The sequence below is a fragment of the Hylobates moloch genome, unplaced genomic scaffold, assembly GCF_009828535.3.
Source record: "Hylobates moloch isolate HMO894 unplaced genomic scaffold, HMol_V3 SCAFFOLD_4, whole genome shotgun sequence".
NCBI classification, from domain to species: domain Eukaryota; kingdom Metazoa; phylum Chordata; class Mammalia; order Primates; family Hylobatidae; genus Hylobates; species Hylobates moloch.
Genome location: NW_026652279.1, coordinates 14,606,130 through 14,625,285, shown reverse-complemented (window position 1 = coordinate 14,625,285; position 19,156 = coordinate 14,606,130). Strand labels below are relative to the sequence as shown.

Here is a 19,156-nt window from a genome sequence, read left to right as displayed (position 1 = left end):
GATTCTTTGGGCAACATGGCTAGTGTGGCAAACATGGTTTTATCATGCCTGCAAATTTTGATTATATTTCCTCCTCCCTTCATCAAACCCTGCTCTGAACATTTCCTAGTTTGTAATTAAAATAGGCTTGTGCTGGGGTGATAGACACTAATCATTTGACATAGTTAACCTGGGCCACTTTGATAAGCCCTAGCACTGACCTTGCCTTAACCAAATTAACTTGACATCTTGTAGCTTCCGGCCTTCTAAGTATTAGTTTCTCTTCACCATCAGTCTAGCAGTGGAGCTTTCATTGACATTCTTCATTCATTCTTTATTGTATCTGCATATGAGGAAGCCACCAAGTTAATATTTTTTAAAAAGGCATGGACTCCGTTTTCAGACTTATTACCTACTTAGGGGTTAAAGTCACTAATAAGTCCTTGAGTAATAAAAACGTTGTGATACAGACTGGATGAGGCAAGAACATACCGGTAGCATGGCACAGTGGGTAGCCTCTGGAGCCATTAAGATTGGAATTTAGATCTTGGTCCCTCAACTCAGTGGCCCTGTATCTTACCCATCCTGAAGCTTCCAGTTTTCCTTCTGGGAATTGAACAGGAGAGGTTATGGGGAGGATTTTCCCCATTTTGAGTTTCCTTTTCACTTCTTTGCAGCATTTAGTAAAGGACCGCGAAGACTAGGAAAGTCAGCCCGGAACTTCCCGAAGGAATGAAGACTGGAGCTAGACCTTGATAGCGGGCTAGGTCACATGGAGAAGGGAAAAAGGCATGGAAACAAGTCTGTAGAAAGAACATTGAGAACATATGCAGGGAAGAGACTCCATGAAAGCAGTGCATTAAAAAATGTGTGTTAGAAGGGGTAGAGTCTGGAATCTGAAAGATGGGAAAGAAGATTCTTAAAATTGAGGCATGAGATGAGAGTATGAGTGGACATAGGAGCTCAGGCAGTGGCAGAGAAAGGGCAGATGCAAGGAGCATTTTCAAGGAAAAATCATCAGGATTTGACGGGTGAGACCATAGAATGGAAGAAATTTTCAGGGTTTAAGCTAGGTGATTACTGTGTCTATCATGTATTCATTCACTCATTAGAATACTTAAATGGAAAACCTGCTGCTGCAGTGTTCTGTTCTAGGTATTGGGGATTAACCACTAAATAAAACAGAAGCCCCTGCTCTTTTGAAACTTACTTTCTAGTGTTAATTATGTTAAAAAATTTAGTGTCAGCAATTTTAGGATCTTGAGATGTCATCATCTAGCTCATGATTCTTTAATGATCTAAAAGTTAAATGGGAAGTGTCGATGAAAGCACATCCAGTATCTTCATGAACTCAGTATACAGTATTTCCGTGTTTCAGAACTGTAAAGATAAGAATGAAACTGTTAAACTGAAAATACTGAATTTCACAGATCAAAGAAAATGGTACTACTCTAGATGTAGTATTAATAGTTCACCTTATAATTAATAAATTTCAGGAAATATCATGAAGTTTGGAACACCTAGGGAATTGTTGAGTTGTAAAAGGCTCCTTTTGTAGACTTTGGTTGGGTTAAAACTAGGTTCATTTAAAAACCAGGAGGAAGTAGTTAGGTTGAACAAGGCTTTAATACTTGATGGCTTTTGTTCATGTGAGTTTTGTCAGCTTATTTCTGAAGTAGTGCTATGACGTGTTAGTGTTCAAACTGAGTTTTCTTCAATTATTTAAGGTAAAATATTAGTAGATAACTTCTTGACAGAAAATGTTGACATAAGAAATAAAGAGGTTTGAAATTTAGAATACAGTTTTCCATGTTATGTTGAAAGCTTGAATTGGAAGAACATCTGATTAAAATTATGATGCATTTAACTATTCATTTGGTTTAGAAAACTTTCCTGCCTTTCATTTAATTGACCTAGTTGTATTTCATAGCATTTTAATGATAACCACAACTAGTCAGCTGTAACAACAGAATATAAAGATTATATGTAATTCTTTTTTTTTTTTTTTTTGAGATGGAGTCTTGCTCTGTCGCCCGGGCTGGAGTGCAGTGGCACGATCTTGTCTCACTGCAAGCTCTGCCTCCCCAGTTCATGCTGTTCTCCTGCCTCAGCCTCCCCAGTACCTGGGACTATAGGCGCCTGCCACCACACCTGGCTAATTTTTTGTATTTTTAGTAGAGACGGGGTTTCACCATGTTAGCCAGGATGGTCTCGATCTCCTGACCTTGTGATCTGCCCGCCTCGGCCTCCCAAAGTGCTGGAATTACAGGTGTGAGCCACTGTGCCTGGCCAAAGATTATATGTAATTCTTAAGGAAATCAATAAAGGGGTTTGGACCTAATAGGACTCATAAATTTTTTTGCATTTAAAAATATTCTTAAGAAATGATCAGGATTCTGAGCTGCTTTAGATATATTACCTCTCAGGATCTGAATTTCTTTTTCTTAAGGATAATTTTATGTTTTTTCAATTTTCTTCAGGTAAAAGTGCAGTTTTAAAGTGTCTCCTGGATATTCACAAAATTTTTCAGGAAAATGACCCAGCATACATACTGAATGATCTCTACATCTCAGACTACTGTGTGTGGATTCAGAAAGTCAAGTAAGTTTTCATCGAGTTACTTACGAATTTTTAGATGTTCACATTGCTGAAATACCTATTTACCCAGGAGGAAGAAAACGAAATAACCTGAGGAGTAAGTTTTTTTTTTTTTTTTTTGAGACGGAGGTTTGCCCTTGTTGCCCAGGTTGGAGTGCATTGGTGTGATCTCGGCTCACTGCAACCTCCATCTCCCAAGTTCAAGTGATCTTGAGAATCTCCCGAGTAGCTGGGATTACAGGCGTGTGCCAGCACACCTAGCTAATTTTTTATTTTTAGTAGAGACAGGGTTTCACCACGTTGGCCAGGCTGGTCTTGAACTCCTGACCTCAGGTGATCCACCCACCTTGGCCTCCCGAAGTGCTGGGATTACATGTGTGAGCCACTGTGCCTGGCCAGGAATAAGTTTTAATGAGAAGGAAACCCATTGACCTACGAAACACTAAAAAGTAACTGGATTAACATGGGGAGCTTGATGAATTTGCTTAGGGAAGGAGGTACACAGATCGTGAAAAGTTAATTTTATTAGAAAAAATTGGTATTGGTATGTCCTGGAAAACAGGTATTAAAACAGTTGTGATACTGATTGCCTTGCTATTGACTGTCCAGTATGAAATTTCAAGACTGGGTATCTGAACTTGTATCTGTAGTTCACTTACAGTAGAGTGTGAGTGTGTGTAGATGTATGTGCATTCATGTTTGTGTGTGCAAACATTTTAGTATGCAAATTGCATCAAATGAATCCACGTGAGAGCTCTGCATTCATTGGCTAGCCACTGGCTTACCACCACCTGCAGAGCCTAACAGCATGATTCTTGATAACGCATGTATGGAAGGGTCCGAACGCTCACAAATGAGCTCCAGCACTTGGTTTATAAAAGTTTTTAAAAGTGTTTCTCATTGTGTCAATCAAAGAAACATAGTAGATTAACGATTACATTTTAAAATGCAGTGAATTTTTATTCTGTGAAGTTCTGTAATCTGATTCTTATTAGACATGACAAAATTCCATTTCAGTAGCAAGAGGCTATTAATTAAGGACCTATAAATGGGCCAGGCATGTCGGCTCATGCCTGTAATCCCAGCACTTTGGGAGGCCGAGGCAGGAGGATCGCTTGAGTTCAGGAGTTCAAGACCAGCCTGGGCAACATAGTGAGACCCTGTCTGTATTAAAAAAACAAAAAAAACCTATAAAGGGAACTCTTAATTGGAATGACTCCTAGGTGCTATAGAAAATGATAGCTACAATGTCAGTTGTGACTTAAAGGAAGAAAAATCTTGATATTTTTGCTACTGCCATGATTGATAAATAAATGCTTTAGTGTGGATTTTAATGTCTGTTTTGAATGAGCCATTATATGGGATTTATTTTTTTTTTCTCTTCATGGGGGAGCAATTATATTGCAGAATGAAATATGAAAAAACTTGAGGCTATACCTGTTGTACAGAAAATGCTTAGGGGTTGCTCAAGATAATGCCTAATAACATACAGCAGGTGGTGTCAGCATTTGTGTTGGAAATCTAGATTTCACCAGATGGAAAATTGAATGTTTAACCCCTGAGGTCATAATGGCATGTCATCACTTCATTTGATCCTCCTGCTAATTGAGCTTATCAAATACCCTGCTGCCATTTCCTGTTGTTACTTTCATTTTCATAATAAAATTAAACGGGGATAGTCTGTCTGTGTGGGTTTTGGTTTTTCTTTTTTTTCTTTTTTTTTTTTAGGAATGATGATTTTTGTAAACATGTAATGAATATTGAGGTTTGCGCCAGGATCCCATTTCTATGAGTGCCTGTTTCTCTCTTTGTGATATTCTTTATTAGCTAAAGAGAAGTTTGTTTTTCATTAAAGTAGAAAGATATAGGCTGTCAAGTAGATGTAGGGATTATCAGACCTTCCCTGAAATGTGGCTCACGCTTGTAATCCCAGCACTTTGGGAGGCCGAGGTGGGCGGATCACGAGGTCAGGAGATCGAGACCGTGATGAAACCCTGTCTCTACTAAAAATACACAAAATTAGCCGGGCACCTGTAGTCCCAGCTACTCAGAGAGGCTGAGGCAGGAGAATGGCATGAACCCGGGAGGCGGAGCTTGCGGTGAGCCGAGATTGCGCCACTGCACTCCAGCCTGGGCGACAGAGCGAGACTCTGTCTCAAAAAAAAAAAAACAAAGAACTTTTTCTCTTGGTTTTACATTGTGGGAAATGAAGCGAAATTCTTAGGTTCTTTGTAATTGTTGTGCTAATAGTACTTTTTAAAAATGGGATAATGTATTGGGGAGTGAGGTAGGAGAGAGAAACCAGCAGGAACTCTTCAAATTACTTTGCAAAAGTTGTTTTTTCAACTTCACCAATTTGAACATAACTTTCTTTTCCCTAAACAGGCGTGTTGCTTTCAGTTTGTATGTTAAATTTTAACTGTAGCCCGGCTATTTTTTTCTCTCTTTTGAAATAAAACATTTGTTTATCTAATTTTTATAAAAATTTCTAGTTTCATTCTTAATTTTACAAGCACAACATGATTGAGCTTTCTAGTATTTTCTTTACTGTGAACTTCTTAGGTCTAAATAATTCTGCTGCAGTGTAGATCCATGATTTTCGTAAGTAATTTTTTCCTCACTTTTACCTTCTGGTTTATTTCTTCTACATATAGTTTATCAGTGAAATCTAGCACCTTATTTTTATGTTTGAAAAGAGCCGTGTATTTTTCTTAGTTTAGTTTGATGTTTTTGATTATAATAATAAAAACTATGTAAGGTTTTGTTTGAAATACCAGGTAATTGCTAAATTCTGACTAGCACAAAAACAGCATTCCATTTTTACAGTCAGATATATGCTTTGGCAAAAACCTACTGAAACGTAGGTAGCAAAGTCATTCTTACATTGAATTAATGAAGTGATAGCAACATCTATTGTTACTTCTGCTTTTGTACTAAGTTTCCCTATGTTATTTTTCCCTATGATATCTGTGTCTTGTAATGCATATTTGCAAAGCTGAAAAACTGAAGCTCCTGGCCTCTCATTCTGAGTTACAGATTTTACGAATTGTTTTTCTGAAAAGAATGCTCCCTACCACCCTTCACTGTAAGCTTCACTGGAAGTTTTGAGTGTGGTGCTCACTACAGCAAATGTTCTCTGGTTGGCAGCCTTAGAAAGTGATTTGTTTGAGGTTATATGTCTTATAAGAGATAGGTCAGGTCTTCTGGTTCCAGATTTCATATTTTTCAAGATATGCCACTTATGCAACCAGTTGTCTCCACCCATAGCATGTGGAAGAAAAAAGATAAAAGCCCTTTCTTCAGAGAGATTTTCCTATAGGAAAAGGAATGAATGAAACGTCTTTCTCATGGATGTTCCCATAGCACTTGGTTGAGAGATCAATGGGCACCTCTCATGCCTGCCTTATATTGTTGGAATCTAGATGTGTATCTCTTTCCCCTCTAAAATGCTAAGGTCTGTGTGAATAAGCACCTGTCTGGGCCCATCACAGTTTGTGAGCACAATCAGTTTTACTCAAATTGAATGATACCTATTAGACCGGATTAAAGGAACATTTTTCTTTTTTTTTTTTAAATGTAGCACTTTAAAAATATAAATCAATTCTAACTTATTTTTATTGGTATTTCAGCTACATATACAAGTTGCCCGATTCTTTGCTGGTGGGCTACCATCAGTAGCAGTGATAGTTCTGACTCTCTGAAATTTAACATTTCCATGGTATCCAACCCTTTGGCTTCCATGGGCCATACTGGAAGAATTGTCTTGGGCCACACATAAAATACACTAACACTCACGATAGCATGGACCAAAAAAAAGATCCATTCATAATTTTTATGATATCCAACACTACAGATAAGCAAAAAAGTCCTTGCATTCAAATAGTTGGCACCTTTTTATATAAGGTGGGATAGAAAATAATGAACTGCAATACATTCCAGCTCTATTTCTCATTGACCGTATGACCTTAGCAAGTCACTTTGTCACTTAATCTAATTCAACCAGTATTAGTATTTTGATATTTCCTCTATTTGTTTCCCAATGCATTTTTAAACCAGTGGAAGCAATACTGCACATACCATTCTGTAGCCCGTTTTATACTCATGATAATACCCTATAAACCATTTCCCTTTATAACATAATATCCATTACAGAGTTTTTTTTAAGTAACTAATTTATTCCTCATTATAAAAAGAGTACATATATGCTCACTGATAAAATTTCACGTTAAAACTGTATGGTTTTAATACATAGCACATTTTGAAATGACAAGGGATCAAGAACGGTATTCTTTTGTTTTTGCTGCATGTTATAATTTTATTGTTTTTAAATGAAACTAAAATCTAAAATCCTGACTCTCATCAGTACAAATGTGAACCTGTAATTAAGATGTTAAATCACACTTTTTCTCTCTAGTATAGTTTTTTTAAGTAGGTAGTTCTGGGGAAAAAGAAAAAAAGGTTTTGAAATGCTAAACCCTCTTTGCATAAAACTGATTAATGGTTAATTAACTCCAATACTCAGTGCAATTAACTTTTTTTACTGAAATTTTCTGACGTTTTGGACACTAATGTGGGACGTTTGTAGAGGGAAACAGCTGTATCACAAAATAGTTATCTGTCGTTTGATAAATCATGAACCTCAGTTTTCTCAGTTGTAAGTAAACCTAAGTCATTTCAGGACTGAAGTTCTAAAATTTTAGAAAACTTAAGACCTTTTGATTGCTCTAGATTCTTGAGTTGCTTTCTATGTGCATGTGCTTTTGAAGGGGATAGGATTATGCTAAGAACAGGGTAGATAACATACATCTCTTCCTTCTGGCTCTCTGTTGTTCCCGGTTCCTCTGCCAAAATTAGGGAGTGAGAGAGACTCATATGCAGACATGCCACATCAGAATTGCATATAAAAGTGGAGTCATGTATTTTTTTTCAATCAGTAGTTATTGAGCTCTATTATGTGCCAGGTGGTGAGATAGGTGCTGGGAATACTGTGGTGAACAAGAGAGACACGTCGTCGTAAAGTTGGTCTTCCAGTGGGAAATGCAGATGTAATATATTATACCGAATAGCGACTACAGTGGGCAAGTATGGGTGCTGTGGAAGCATCTAAGAGGACACAGGGCTGAAGGAAAAAGCTTCCAGAGGAAGAGTTTAAGCTGAGAGCTAAAAGGTTTGTAAGAATTGGCCAGATGCAGGTGGGGAAGTGGGGAGGAAGAGTATTTCAGACAGTAGACAAAAGAATATGGCCCATTTGAAAGGCTTGAAAACCCAGGATGCGTAGGTTATAGTACAGAAGGGATAGGAAAGAAGTGAGGCTAGAGGTTCGTGTAGAGGCTTGGCCACCTAAAGATGCTTGTCCTTTGTCCTGGGAGAATATGGAGCCTCTGAAGAGTTTTAAGTGATGAACTGCTTGTGTGAGTGAGGGGATGAGACTGACATTCTGGGAAGATCCGTCAGGTGACATTGTGGGGAATGAATTGTGGTGGGGCAGAGCTCAGAGCTTGAGACTTAGAGGCCAGTTAAGAAGCAGGGTAATTCAGGAAAAATAGCCTGAGACAGGTGAGTGAGAATGGGGAAGGAGACTAGTCATCAGATTCGAGAGGCAGATGAGACAGACTTAGTAATTGATTGGACACTGCTGGGAGAGAGAGAAGGGGAGGAGCCAAGATGAGATGCCAGTTTTGACTTGGGCATCTAACTGGGCTGTTGAAGGTGCCTATGCCAAGATTAAATAATAATGAAGAGGGTGTAGTTTGGGAGAGAAGGTGAGGAGTTGAATTTTGGAAATGCTGATTTAATGCCTCTAAGGAATATCAGTAAAGAGGGAGCCAGGAACATTTGGAGCACAGCTGGGACAGATGTATAAAGAAGAGTTTAGACAAGAAGGGAAATGAATTAAGTCACAAAACATAAAAAATGTTCTTGGCTGGGCGCGGTGGCTCACGCTTGTAATCCCAGCACTTTGGGAGGCCGAGGCGGGCGGATCACGAGGTCAGGAGATCGAGACCACGGTGAAACCCCGTCTCTACTAAAAATACAAAAAATTAGCCCGGCGTGGTGGCGGGCGCCTGTAGTCCCAGCTACTCGGAGAGGCTGAGGCAGGAGAATGGCATGAACCCGGGAGGCGGAGCTTGCAGTGAGCGGAGATCGCGCCACCGCACTCCAGCCTGGGTGAAAGAGCGAGACTCCGTCTCGGGAAAAAAAAAAAAAAAAATGTTCTCTGGTTACATGGCACTGTGTTACCTATAAGTATAATAATAATCGGAATGGATGCATTTCAAGCTGGGAAAATAACATCATGCAGATGAGTAGACAAGGAGAACATGTATGCAACATGGTGAACAAATTTTCTTGTTCTAGCTACAGTGTATAGGTAGGACAAGAGTGGATGTGAGGCTTTTTGCATTTGGATCATAGTTTATCCTTGCTGTCTCCCTTTATTGTTGAACAAGAGGGTCTACTGTTAACATTTCGAGGGTCACAATGTTATAGTAATAGGGTCAGATAAGAAATCCTATCTCTCTAGTCTTTATGCCGGAGCCTGCTAGTATTCTTAACTAATTCTTTTTGTTTTTAAAGAGATGGAATTTCGCTATGTGACCTCCAGCTCCACAGCTCAAGTGAGCCTCTTGCCTCTGCCTCTGGAGTAGCTGGGAATACAGGAGCACGGCTTATGACTACTTCTTGTCAATTGGTCCCATAAGAGAAACTCACTCAGACTTTTACAGTAAAATTGGGGAGCTTAATTGGTGACTATAGGTTATCCCCTGGAACTGTACGTTCAGGAGTACAGCTGGATACCAGGAGGTCAGATGATGAGAAAGTGATGCTCTTGCATGTGGTCTTGCATGGTGCTGCCTTCTGCAAGTCACTGCCACTCTTCTCTCTCATTGCACCTGGAGGATGGCCACTCCACAGCTCTGAGTTTACGTGTCTTTACTTTCAGTGGGGATAGATTCCCTTGTTTGTAATTCCAGGGGAGGAAGAATGTGATTGGCTCAGCAAGAGTAAGTGTATTTTCCTGGTCCAGTTGGCTTGGTCACGCTGGGATCAGAAGTAGTGAGTGGTGTTTCTAAGAAAGTGAAGGTGGAGGACATGCAGCCACCTCAAGAAGATACTGCTGTAATTTCACAGTACCATTTTGAGCGATAGCTGGAGGAAAGCCATGATACCTGCCACCCTCCAAGTCACTGATGTTTATAATAAATCTACAGAGTGGAAGGTGATTTTGGGGATCTGTTAAATTCAGGCACGCAGAGCGATAATCAGACACTCTAGGTGGTTTTCCATTGGTATGGGAAGTTACTTCTCTGACAAATGGTGAAATGCTAAGTGTTACATTAGCTGCTAATGATTAGCATGTAGAAATTTCAAGAAACAATTGTGCGTAATTTCAAGCAAGTTAAACCTCCTTGGATTAAAATCATTCTTGGTAAGGTGCTTATTCTGGCATGTCAAGTTGCTCTTTAGTTTTACTGTTTATTTTTAATTAAATCCACAAATTCATCCTGGATGGATTTTTATGTCCATAAGAAAAGATTAGTACAAGGCAGTATCCATTCACTTGGATCCATTCAGCGTGGTTTCATATAGAAAGGATTTACTTAATGGTTCTGTACCTTATCACCAGTCGTTCAGCAGTGCCCACTGGGGACTGTTGCTCTTCATTAGACTTCTCTTACAAGAAATGTGCCAATAAATCACAGGATTACAAATGTTCCTACAGATCTAAGACTAAAATAACCCTTTATAAAGGTATGAATGCTTCCTGTAACCAAGTGTATTGAAAAAACTAAGAAAAGAATCATATATTTAAATGTTACAGGTTTATGGGATATTTTTGTTGTTCTTTTTTTTTTTAAATTTGTAATTTGTATCTTTTTTTTTTTAGGTAAACTTTTTATTTTAGAATAGTTTTAGATTTACAGAAAAATTGCAGAGATAGTACAGAGTTCCCATGTACCCTACCCAGTTTTCTCTGTTAACCTGTTATATTGGAATGATATATTTGTCACAATTAATGAACGAATATTGATATGTTATTATTAACTAAAGTTTATTTAGATTTTTTTAGTTTTTACCTAATGTCCTTTTTCTCTTCCATGAGACCACATTTTGTTTTGCTTTTACTAAAGAACTGGAAATTGAGTAGTGCTCAATTTCTTGGACATTTTGGTTATTCAAGAGCTTAAATGCTATGAAAGATAGGTGAAATATTGTTGAGATATTCAGAAACCTGAGGAGCTTTATACATACAAACATTCTAATCATCATGAATCCAGACTTGGAAAAAATGGGTTTGACGTATTTGAGAATTTTTAGAAATAGAAACATAATTCATTTATCATTTTTACTTACACATGTACCGTGGACATCATGATTATGATATATTGATAAAAATAGAGAAAGTTTAGGTCTGGGCGTGCTGGCTCATGCCTATAATCCCAACGCTTTGGGAGGCTGAGGTGGGAGGATCAGTTGAGGACAGGAATTCGAGACCAGCCTGGGCAACATAATGAGACCGTGTCTCAACAAAACAAAACTTAACTGGGCGTGATGGCATGTGCTTGAACCCAGGAGTTCAAGGCTGTAGTGAGCCAAGATCATGCCACAGCACTCCAGCCTGAGTGACAGAGGGAGACCCCATCTCAAAAAAAAAAAAAAAAAAAGTTTATAAAAATAAATTGGGCAAGGCCTTTATAGTTTCATCTTAATTTTCTTAAGGTGGAGGAGGTTAGAGGAGAAAATGTGGGGATACATATGAACCATTTTCAGAGGTGAATAAGCATGGAAAATACTCTACCTTTATCTAGGGAGTAGTATATATATCAAGCCCATTTTATAGCTGTAGCTGGGTGGCTGTGTTAGATGTCCCTGTTCTTTCTTGTTTTAGTCCCTGATACTTGGCTCTAGACTGCCCAAGTCCTTGGTTTTGGCTTGGTGGAACCATGGCTTTTTACAGAGTAAGCAAATTGCTATTTTCCTTCATCTCCTTGTTCTTGTGTGTTTTTGTACCTCAAAGCTGTTTGGAGGATTCTCTTTGGAGGGAGACCCACAGGATCAAGTGAGTTAGGGTGGTGATTGATTTAGTCAGGTTTTGTAAACCAGTATCCTCTACTTCATGTAGAATTTTCACTGTGCTTGAATTGTCTTAACATCTTATTCAGAGAAAAGGCTTACATTGATTAATGTGGCATATGTGTGGTTATCATACTTAGAAAGTGCTCTGTTTAAGGAGAGCTTTGTCAAGAGCATTCTTTCAATGGAGTCACAAGAAAGCTTTTTAAAAAAGCTGACAACTTCAAGTACAATTTCCTTTTTGTTCTGTCTATTATGATTGAAACCCAATCTTTGTTATAACGTAATTATCTCAGCTGAAGCCAACAGGGAGTTGCCACCTTAATGTAAGGGGTGTGAAGTCCCCTAAATAAATAGAGGATTAATTACATTCCCAGCATGTTGCAAAGGTGATGAGATTGATTGTGATCATTTGACTTGTCCCATTTCCTGCTCTGACTACTTTCTTGAATAAATAGAAGCTGGGAAAATAATAAACAGAGCTATGGAACGTATCGTTGGGCATGGAGTGTTGGAAAAGGACCTTCTTGAGGTATATTTCTGGATTTTAAGTGATTTATATGGCATTTTACAGTTTTTTTCACTGATTATTCTTGTACTGTTTCAATTTAAACAGCTTTCAAAGAAATTGTTTTTGCTTCAGAAAACAGATATTAGCAGAGTGTTGAGAGAAATTGACAAATTCTATTTTAATGGTTGGATATAAGCAAATTTCTGATCCAATTTTAGATGTTTTCATTTAGTGTGGCATTATGGAAGGTTTAAACTAAAGGAAATATTAGCTGTTATATGTTTCTATTGTCCTTTTCACGTAAGAGCTTCATACTTCTGTTAAACTTAAAGTGATAAATTAGGACTTTCATGAAGTGGATCATGTTTTCTGTTTTGTGTTTGTCTTACTGTCTTTTCCTGGAGAGTTTTATAATATCCTGAAACTGTGATTTAGAGTATTTATTCTCTAAATTATTCTATTGCCGTGGCTTCCTATGGAGGTCCACTTTTTCCAGGGAGTACATAAAACAATCTTTTCGGGGTATAGGAAAACCGTAATAGATCTTCTACCTATAATTATTTTTTGAGAATGAAATTAAGCTTCATAAATATTTCATACATGGATTAATGGCAAAAATTATTTTTAGTGGCTACTTACCATACCTTTTTTTTTTTAGTGATGTGATATTTGATTAGAAGCTTAAAAGGCCACTGCTTCATGGAACAGCCATTTCTATTTTCAAAGAGAGTCTTACACCTTTTGTCTCAAAGCCTAAGTTATGGCAGGGCCGGGATTGCCTCTGCCAGGAAATTAGTGTTGGGGTTCGGGGACTCTCGTCAGTCTCTGCCAATTAAGGACTCCTAATGATATGGTCTCTTCTTTCTGCTCTGTAATTTTATATAAATAATAAAATGGTGCACCAAAACAATGAGAAAAACTGCATTTGTAGTGTCAAACTAACTACCTGACTTAAATGCTAAGTTCATACTTGGGAAAACTCAAACAAGCACTGATGAATTATCTAATTATTATGTTTATTTCATTTCATGTAGGGTATAAGGGCTTTCTTTTTTCTGAAATGCGAGCCCTTCTTGAAAATCTCACCTGAGGCTGTGCATGGTGTCTCACGCCTATAATCCCAGCACTTTGGGAGAACAAGGTGAGCGGATCACCTGGGGTTGGGAGTTCAAGACCAGCCTGGCCAACATGGCGAAACTCCATCTCTACTTAAGAATACAAAAATTAGCCAGGCACGGTGGCCCGTGCCTGTAATCCCAGCTACTTGGGAGGCTGAGGCACGAGAATGACTTGAACCTGGGAGGTAGAGGTTGCAGTGAGCCGAGATTGCGTCACTGCACTCTAGCCAGGGGACAGAGTGAGACTGTCTCAAAAAAAAAAAAAAAGAAAAGAAAAAAAAAAGAAAAGAAAATTGCCTTGAGTGCAGACCACCATACTTTTTACTTTATTTACTTCCGTATTCTGCCTCTACTAAAAATACAAAATTAGCCGGGTGTGGTGGGCACCTGTAATCCCAGTTACTCGGAAGGCTGAGGCAGGAGAATCGCTTGTTCTCTGAGTTGTATAGCACATCAAGTGATGGAATGCACCTCTGATATCATGGCATGTTTGTCTTTTGTTTAGTTTGCCTGACTTTAGTCTTGTAATGGATGAGATATCACTTTACATCCCAGATTTGTAATTATGTGGTATACTTGAAATGACAGAGTGAAAGGTGAAAAGTGATGTCTCTTCTGATGATCATCTCTTCTCCTGACTCTTGCCACTTTCAGTGTGTATGTATCCTATAAACCCAGAGCACTTACACCCCCAAAGTTGTTCTTTGTGGATGTCACTTTTGACACCTTAAGAACCCAGAGACACTTTCTTTTAGCAAAGAATAAAACACCTTCTCGCATATGGTATTAAGTAGCTTTGTGCCATTCCAAATAAGCTTGCCAGCCAATTTAGATTTTATTTCTAGCCTTAGAATATCCTAATGCTTCAGAAAAATAAGGGTTTAGTTCTTACTAGAAGAAACTGACTTCACTTTCAACTTGATATTTAAAATTACAGTTGTCAGCATTTGTCCTATCTGCTTGTTTTAAGGGACAAAACAGTTAAAAGGACTTCACTTAATGCTGTATAAGTTAGTGATCTGAATAAAACTATGGCAAAGGATCTCCATTCTATATTAAATACTGGATTAATCATACAGGTCAAGCTTTCACAATTCTGGTTGTGAAGCCTGTGTTCTGAATGTGGCAGCACTACATACCCTTATGTTTCAGAAGCTTTATTGTGATCCATGGTTTCAGATGCATATTTCAAATCCAGAAATTTTACCTGGTAAGTAAGGCATATCATACCTTTTTTAAAAAATTAAATATTTTTTAAATAGTAGAGGCAGGGTCTTGCTGTGTTGCTCAGGCTGGTCTCGAACTCCTGGCCTCGAGCAGTCCTCCTGCCTTGGCCTCACAAAAGTGCTAGGATTACAGGCATGAGCCACCTCGCCTGGCCTTGTACCTTTTTATCAGAAAGATCCAACCTTGCTCCAGGTTTGTGTGAAAACAGTTTTGCTTTTGTTTTTAAACCAGAGCCACATAGATCTTTCCATCTTCTGTATAGGTCAGTGTTACTTGTTTCTGTTAATCATACTATTTTAAAGTCCCCTGCCATTTTAAAGTGGGCTCTCCTCTTGAGGCTTGGGCATGAGAGTTAAGCCAGGTAACTGACTTCGTTTTCTATCTTTTGGAGTCTTGTTATCCTATGTGGTAGAAATGGTGGTTCTTTAATTGTGTCTGCTTTAGACTTGAGTATCTGTTCATCAGTCCATTCATTCAACAAATAGTTTATGAGTTCCTACTGTGTGCAGGGTTCTCTGCCAGGGGCCTGCCAATGGTAAACAAAAACTTGACTTGGCTTCTGCCCTTCTAGAATGTGTGGTCTAATGGGGAGAGAAGTGTTAATCAAATACTTGCATACATAAAAAGTAAAATTAAAACCTTGGAAAGTGGTGCAAAAGAAAAGATTCATACTGCCACGAGAGATGGCTGACCTTGCCTGGTGAGGGGATTAGGAGGAGAAGGAGGATCCCCTGGGAAAATGTTTGGTTTGAGTACTGAAGTACAAGTAGGAGTTAACCTAAGAAAGGTGGTGGACTTCAGGAATATATAGTAGACCCATCATGTGCAAAGGCTCTGTGGCAGGAGGAGGGAATTTTATATATTTTCAAGAAATTGTAAGAAGGTCAAGGTGGCTGGAACCTAGAGAAAGGGGATATGTGTGGGGGGAGGGGTCAAGAAAAGGTTGATGATTTAGTCAGATCCCAGACAGTATAGTGCCTTTTAAGTAATGTTAAGAATTTTTATCCTTATTCTAAGAGTAGCGAGAAGCCAGCGAAGGATTTTCGGCATGTGATGGGAGATCACCAGTGTAGTGTAAAGAGCTTTTTAGGCCAGTTTCAAGACTATTAATAGTGTCCTTATGAGGCGTGATTGTAGCCTGACTAGGGAATTAGGATTTTTAGGAACTCAAATGGATTTAGAGAATGAGGAAGAAGGCAACATGGAGGATGATGCCTGGATTTGTAGCCTGCACAGCTGAATGAATGATAAAACCTAATTTTGGAAAAGGAATCTCAGGATTTTGGCTTTTGTTAGAGGAATTCTTCTCTATACAGAACTTAAACTCTTTTGTGGTGATCTGTACTTTAATCATAATTCTGGATAATGGCCAGTTTTCTTTATTTGCCTCTGTTATTGTTGCCTTTATTATTTAATGAACTCCTGGGCTGAGTTGTCTATGGAGGTTTGCCTTTTGTATGTGTTTTTCGAATGTTTGTAGAGTTTAGTTATTTTCTTAAAATGTTTTCTTATGAAATATAAAATACAATAATATTTGAAGTGTACAAATTATGCAAATTAAGTGTATACAATTATGCAAATTAAAGAATAATAATGAACTGAATATTCATGTAACTACCACTGATTTCTTTTTTTTCTTTTCTTTTTTTTTTTTTTTTTTTAAAGAGACAGGGTCTCTGTCACCCAGGCTGGCGTGCAGTGATGTGATCATAGGTCACTGGAGCCACAAACTCCTGAGCTCAAGTGACCCTGCCATCTCATCCTCCTGAGTAGTTAGGACTACAGGCACGCCCAGCTAATTTTTTATTTTTTGTAGAGATAGGGTCTTGCTTTGTTACCCCAGGCTGGTTGAACTCCTGGGCTGAAGTGATCCTCCCATTTCAACCTCTCAAAGTGCTCAAAGTGGATCGATTATAGGCGTGAGCCACCACGCCTGGCCTCCAATCTTAAGAAATAGAATATCACCAATTTCCTAGAGATTCCCTATGGGACCAATCCCAATTATCTATCTTTCCCACCTTAACTTGTGGTAACCACAACTCTAAATTTTATGTCAATCATTACTTTACTTTTCCATATAGTTTTACCATTCGTGCATATATCTCAAGTTTAGTTTTTAGCTTTGCTTGCTTTTGGACTTTATGTAATAGAATCATACTATATGTATGGTTCTTCTATTACTTGTTTCTTGTGATTTTAAAAAGATTTATCCATGATGATGCATAGAGTTGTAGGTGGTTCTTTTCTATCCTGCAGTGTACTATCCCATTGCCTGAATATAGTGCTGTTTGTTTGTCTGTTACTCTGTGGAACCACTAATAAATGGTTTCCAGTTTGGGCTATTAGGAAAATGCTGCTGCAGATATCACTGTACATGTTTCATGGTGTACTTGTGCAACTTTTTGGTTAAGCCCTATACCTAGGAATGGAATTTCTGGGATTAGGGACAGTGATATGTTAGCCTTTAATGGGCAGCGTCAAACTGTTTTCCAAAGTGGTCATACCAATTTATTTCAATTTATACTTTAACCAGCAATGTATAAGAATTTTCCTGATTCCACCTTCATGCCAGCACTTATATGGTTCAAATTTTAAGATTTGACAATCTGAAGGGGTATGAAATAGTTTCTGTTATAATTTTAATTTGCATTTTCTTAATTGCTAGTGAAGCTGAGCATCTTTTCATGTGTTTATGAGCCGTTGGTGTTTCCTCTACTATGAAATGTCTGTCTATTGTATCCCCTGTTTTTCAATAGGACTTCCTTTCTTTTTGATTTATAGGATTCTTCCAGTATTCTGGATACTAGTCCTTTATTGGTTAAATATGTTGCAAATATTTTCTTCCAGTTTATAGTTTATGTTTCAGTCTCCTTGTAGTGTTTTCATAAACAGAAGTTTTTAATCTCAATGCTGTAGAATTTCTCAATGTGTTCCTTTATGAGTGTGCTTTTGGATCTCGTTTAAGAAAGTTTTTATGATTTGGATATTATAAAGGTATTCTCCTATAGTATCTTCTAAAATTTTTATTCTTTTGCATTTTGCATTTAAGTCCTTAGTCCACCTGGAATAGATTTTTTGTATGTTATGCAACAGGGGATCCAGTTTCTTTTTTCCCATATGGATAACCAAATCCTGGCTTCCTTTATTAAATAGTCTATCCTTTCCTCATACATCCTGCAGTGCTCACTCTCATAAATCAAGTTAACATGTATGTGTGGATCTATTTCTAGGTTGTCTGTTCAGCCCCACTGATTTACTTGTCTATCATGTGAGAGTGCCATACTTTCTTAATTACTGTAGCTTTATATCTTAGAATCAGCTTGTCAAGTTCCATGAAAAACATTTTGATTGGAATTGCTTTGAATCTGTTAATCAGTTTGGAGAGACTAAAACATTTTGTGTCTCTTTCCAATAATATGGTATGACTCTCTATTTAAGTTTTCTTTAATGTCTTTCAATAAAATTTTATAATTTTTTTCCATTAAAGGCTTACTCATTTTTTTATTCGATTTATTGCTTGATATAAATACTTTATTAAAAAAATTACTTACAAACTGCCTGTTTAAAGTACAGTCATGCATTGCTTAATGATAGGGATACGTTCTGAGAAGGTATCATTAGGCAGTTTTATTGTGTGAACGTCATAGATTGCACTTACACAAACCTAGATGGCATAGCCTACTACACACCTAGGCTCTATGGTGTAGCCTATTGCTCTTAGGCTACAAACCTGTACAGCATGTGACCATCCTGAATACTGTAGACAGTTGTAACACAGTGGTATTTGTATATCTCAACATATCTAAATATGGAAAAGGTACAGTAAAATCAGGGTATTGTACTCTTATGGGACCACCCTGTGTAGTTCATCATTCACCACAACGTTGTTAAGTGGCACATTAATGGATGTAGAAATGTAATTCACTTTTTAAAATTGATTTCTATCCAGCTACCTTGCCAGACTCTACTATTAACACTTATGTATAATTTCTGTCCAGTTTTCTATATAGGCAGTAGTAATGCAAGTAATGACAGTTTGGTTTCTTCCTTTTCAGTCTTTATATTCTTCATTTCTTTTTCTTTTCGTTTTATTGCACTGGCCTAGGCCCTTCAGTACAATCCCGAATAGATATGGTGGTAATGTATTTATCTTGTTCTTTATCTTTAAGAAAATGCTTTCAACATTTTATCATTAAATATGATATTTGCTTTTGTAGATAGCCTTTATCAAGTTAGGAAAGATTCATGTTATTCTTATTTTGCATAGAGTTTTTTATTCTAAATAGTTTTGAATTTTATTGTATTTTTTCCTCATCCTTGGGATGATCTTAAAAATTTTCTCCTTTAATTTGTTAATGTAATGAATGGCATGTGTAAAATTTCAAACAAATTTGGCCTTGCATTCCTGGGATAAACCTATCTTGATTATGATGTATTATTTAAACATGATGCTGGATTTGGCTTGCAAACTCTGTGGGTGCCTACAATCAGGAAGAGGGTATGTATGGGAGGAGGAGAGATTGGCCTATAATTTCCCATTGTTGTACTGTCCTTTCCTGATAAAATGACTTAGCATTGCCTTTTCTGTTCTCTGAAACAGTGCATGTAATATTGAAATGATACATTCCTTGAACCTGCAGTAGCATTC

General features: G+C 37.7%; 1 protein-coding gene across 2 annotated transcripts in view; it reads left to right on the top strand.

Moving 5' to 3' along the window:
• Positions 1 to 19,156, top strand: part of SHQ1 (SHQ1, H/ACA ribonucleoprotein assembly factor) — a 105,686-nt gene that overhangs the window by 53,820 nt on the left and 32,710 nt on the right. For both annotated transcript variants that reach the window (XM_032149500.2, XM_058437164.1), the window contains one exon: positions 2,460 to 2,580. In XM_032149500.2, coding sequence (XP_032005391.1) covers positions 2,460 to 2,580 — 121 coding nt within the window. The remainder of the gene's footprint in view (positions 1 to 2,459; positions 2,581 to 19,156) is intronic.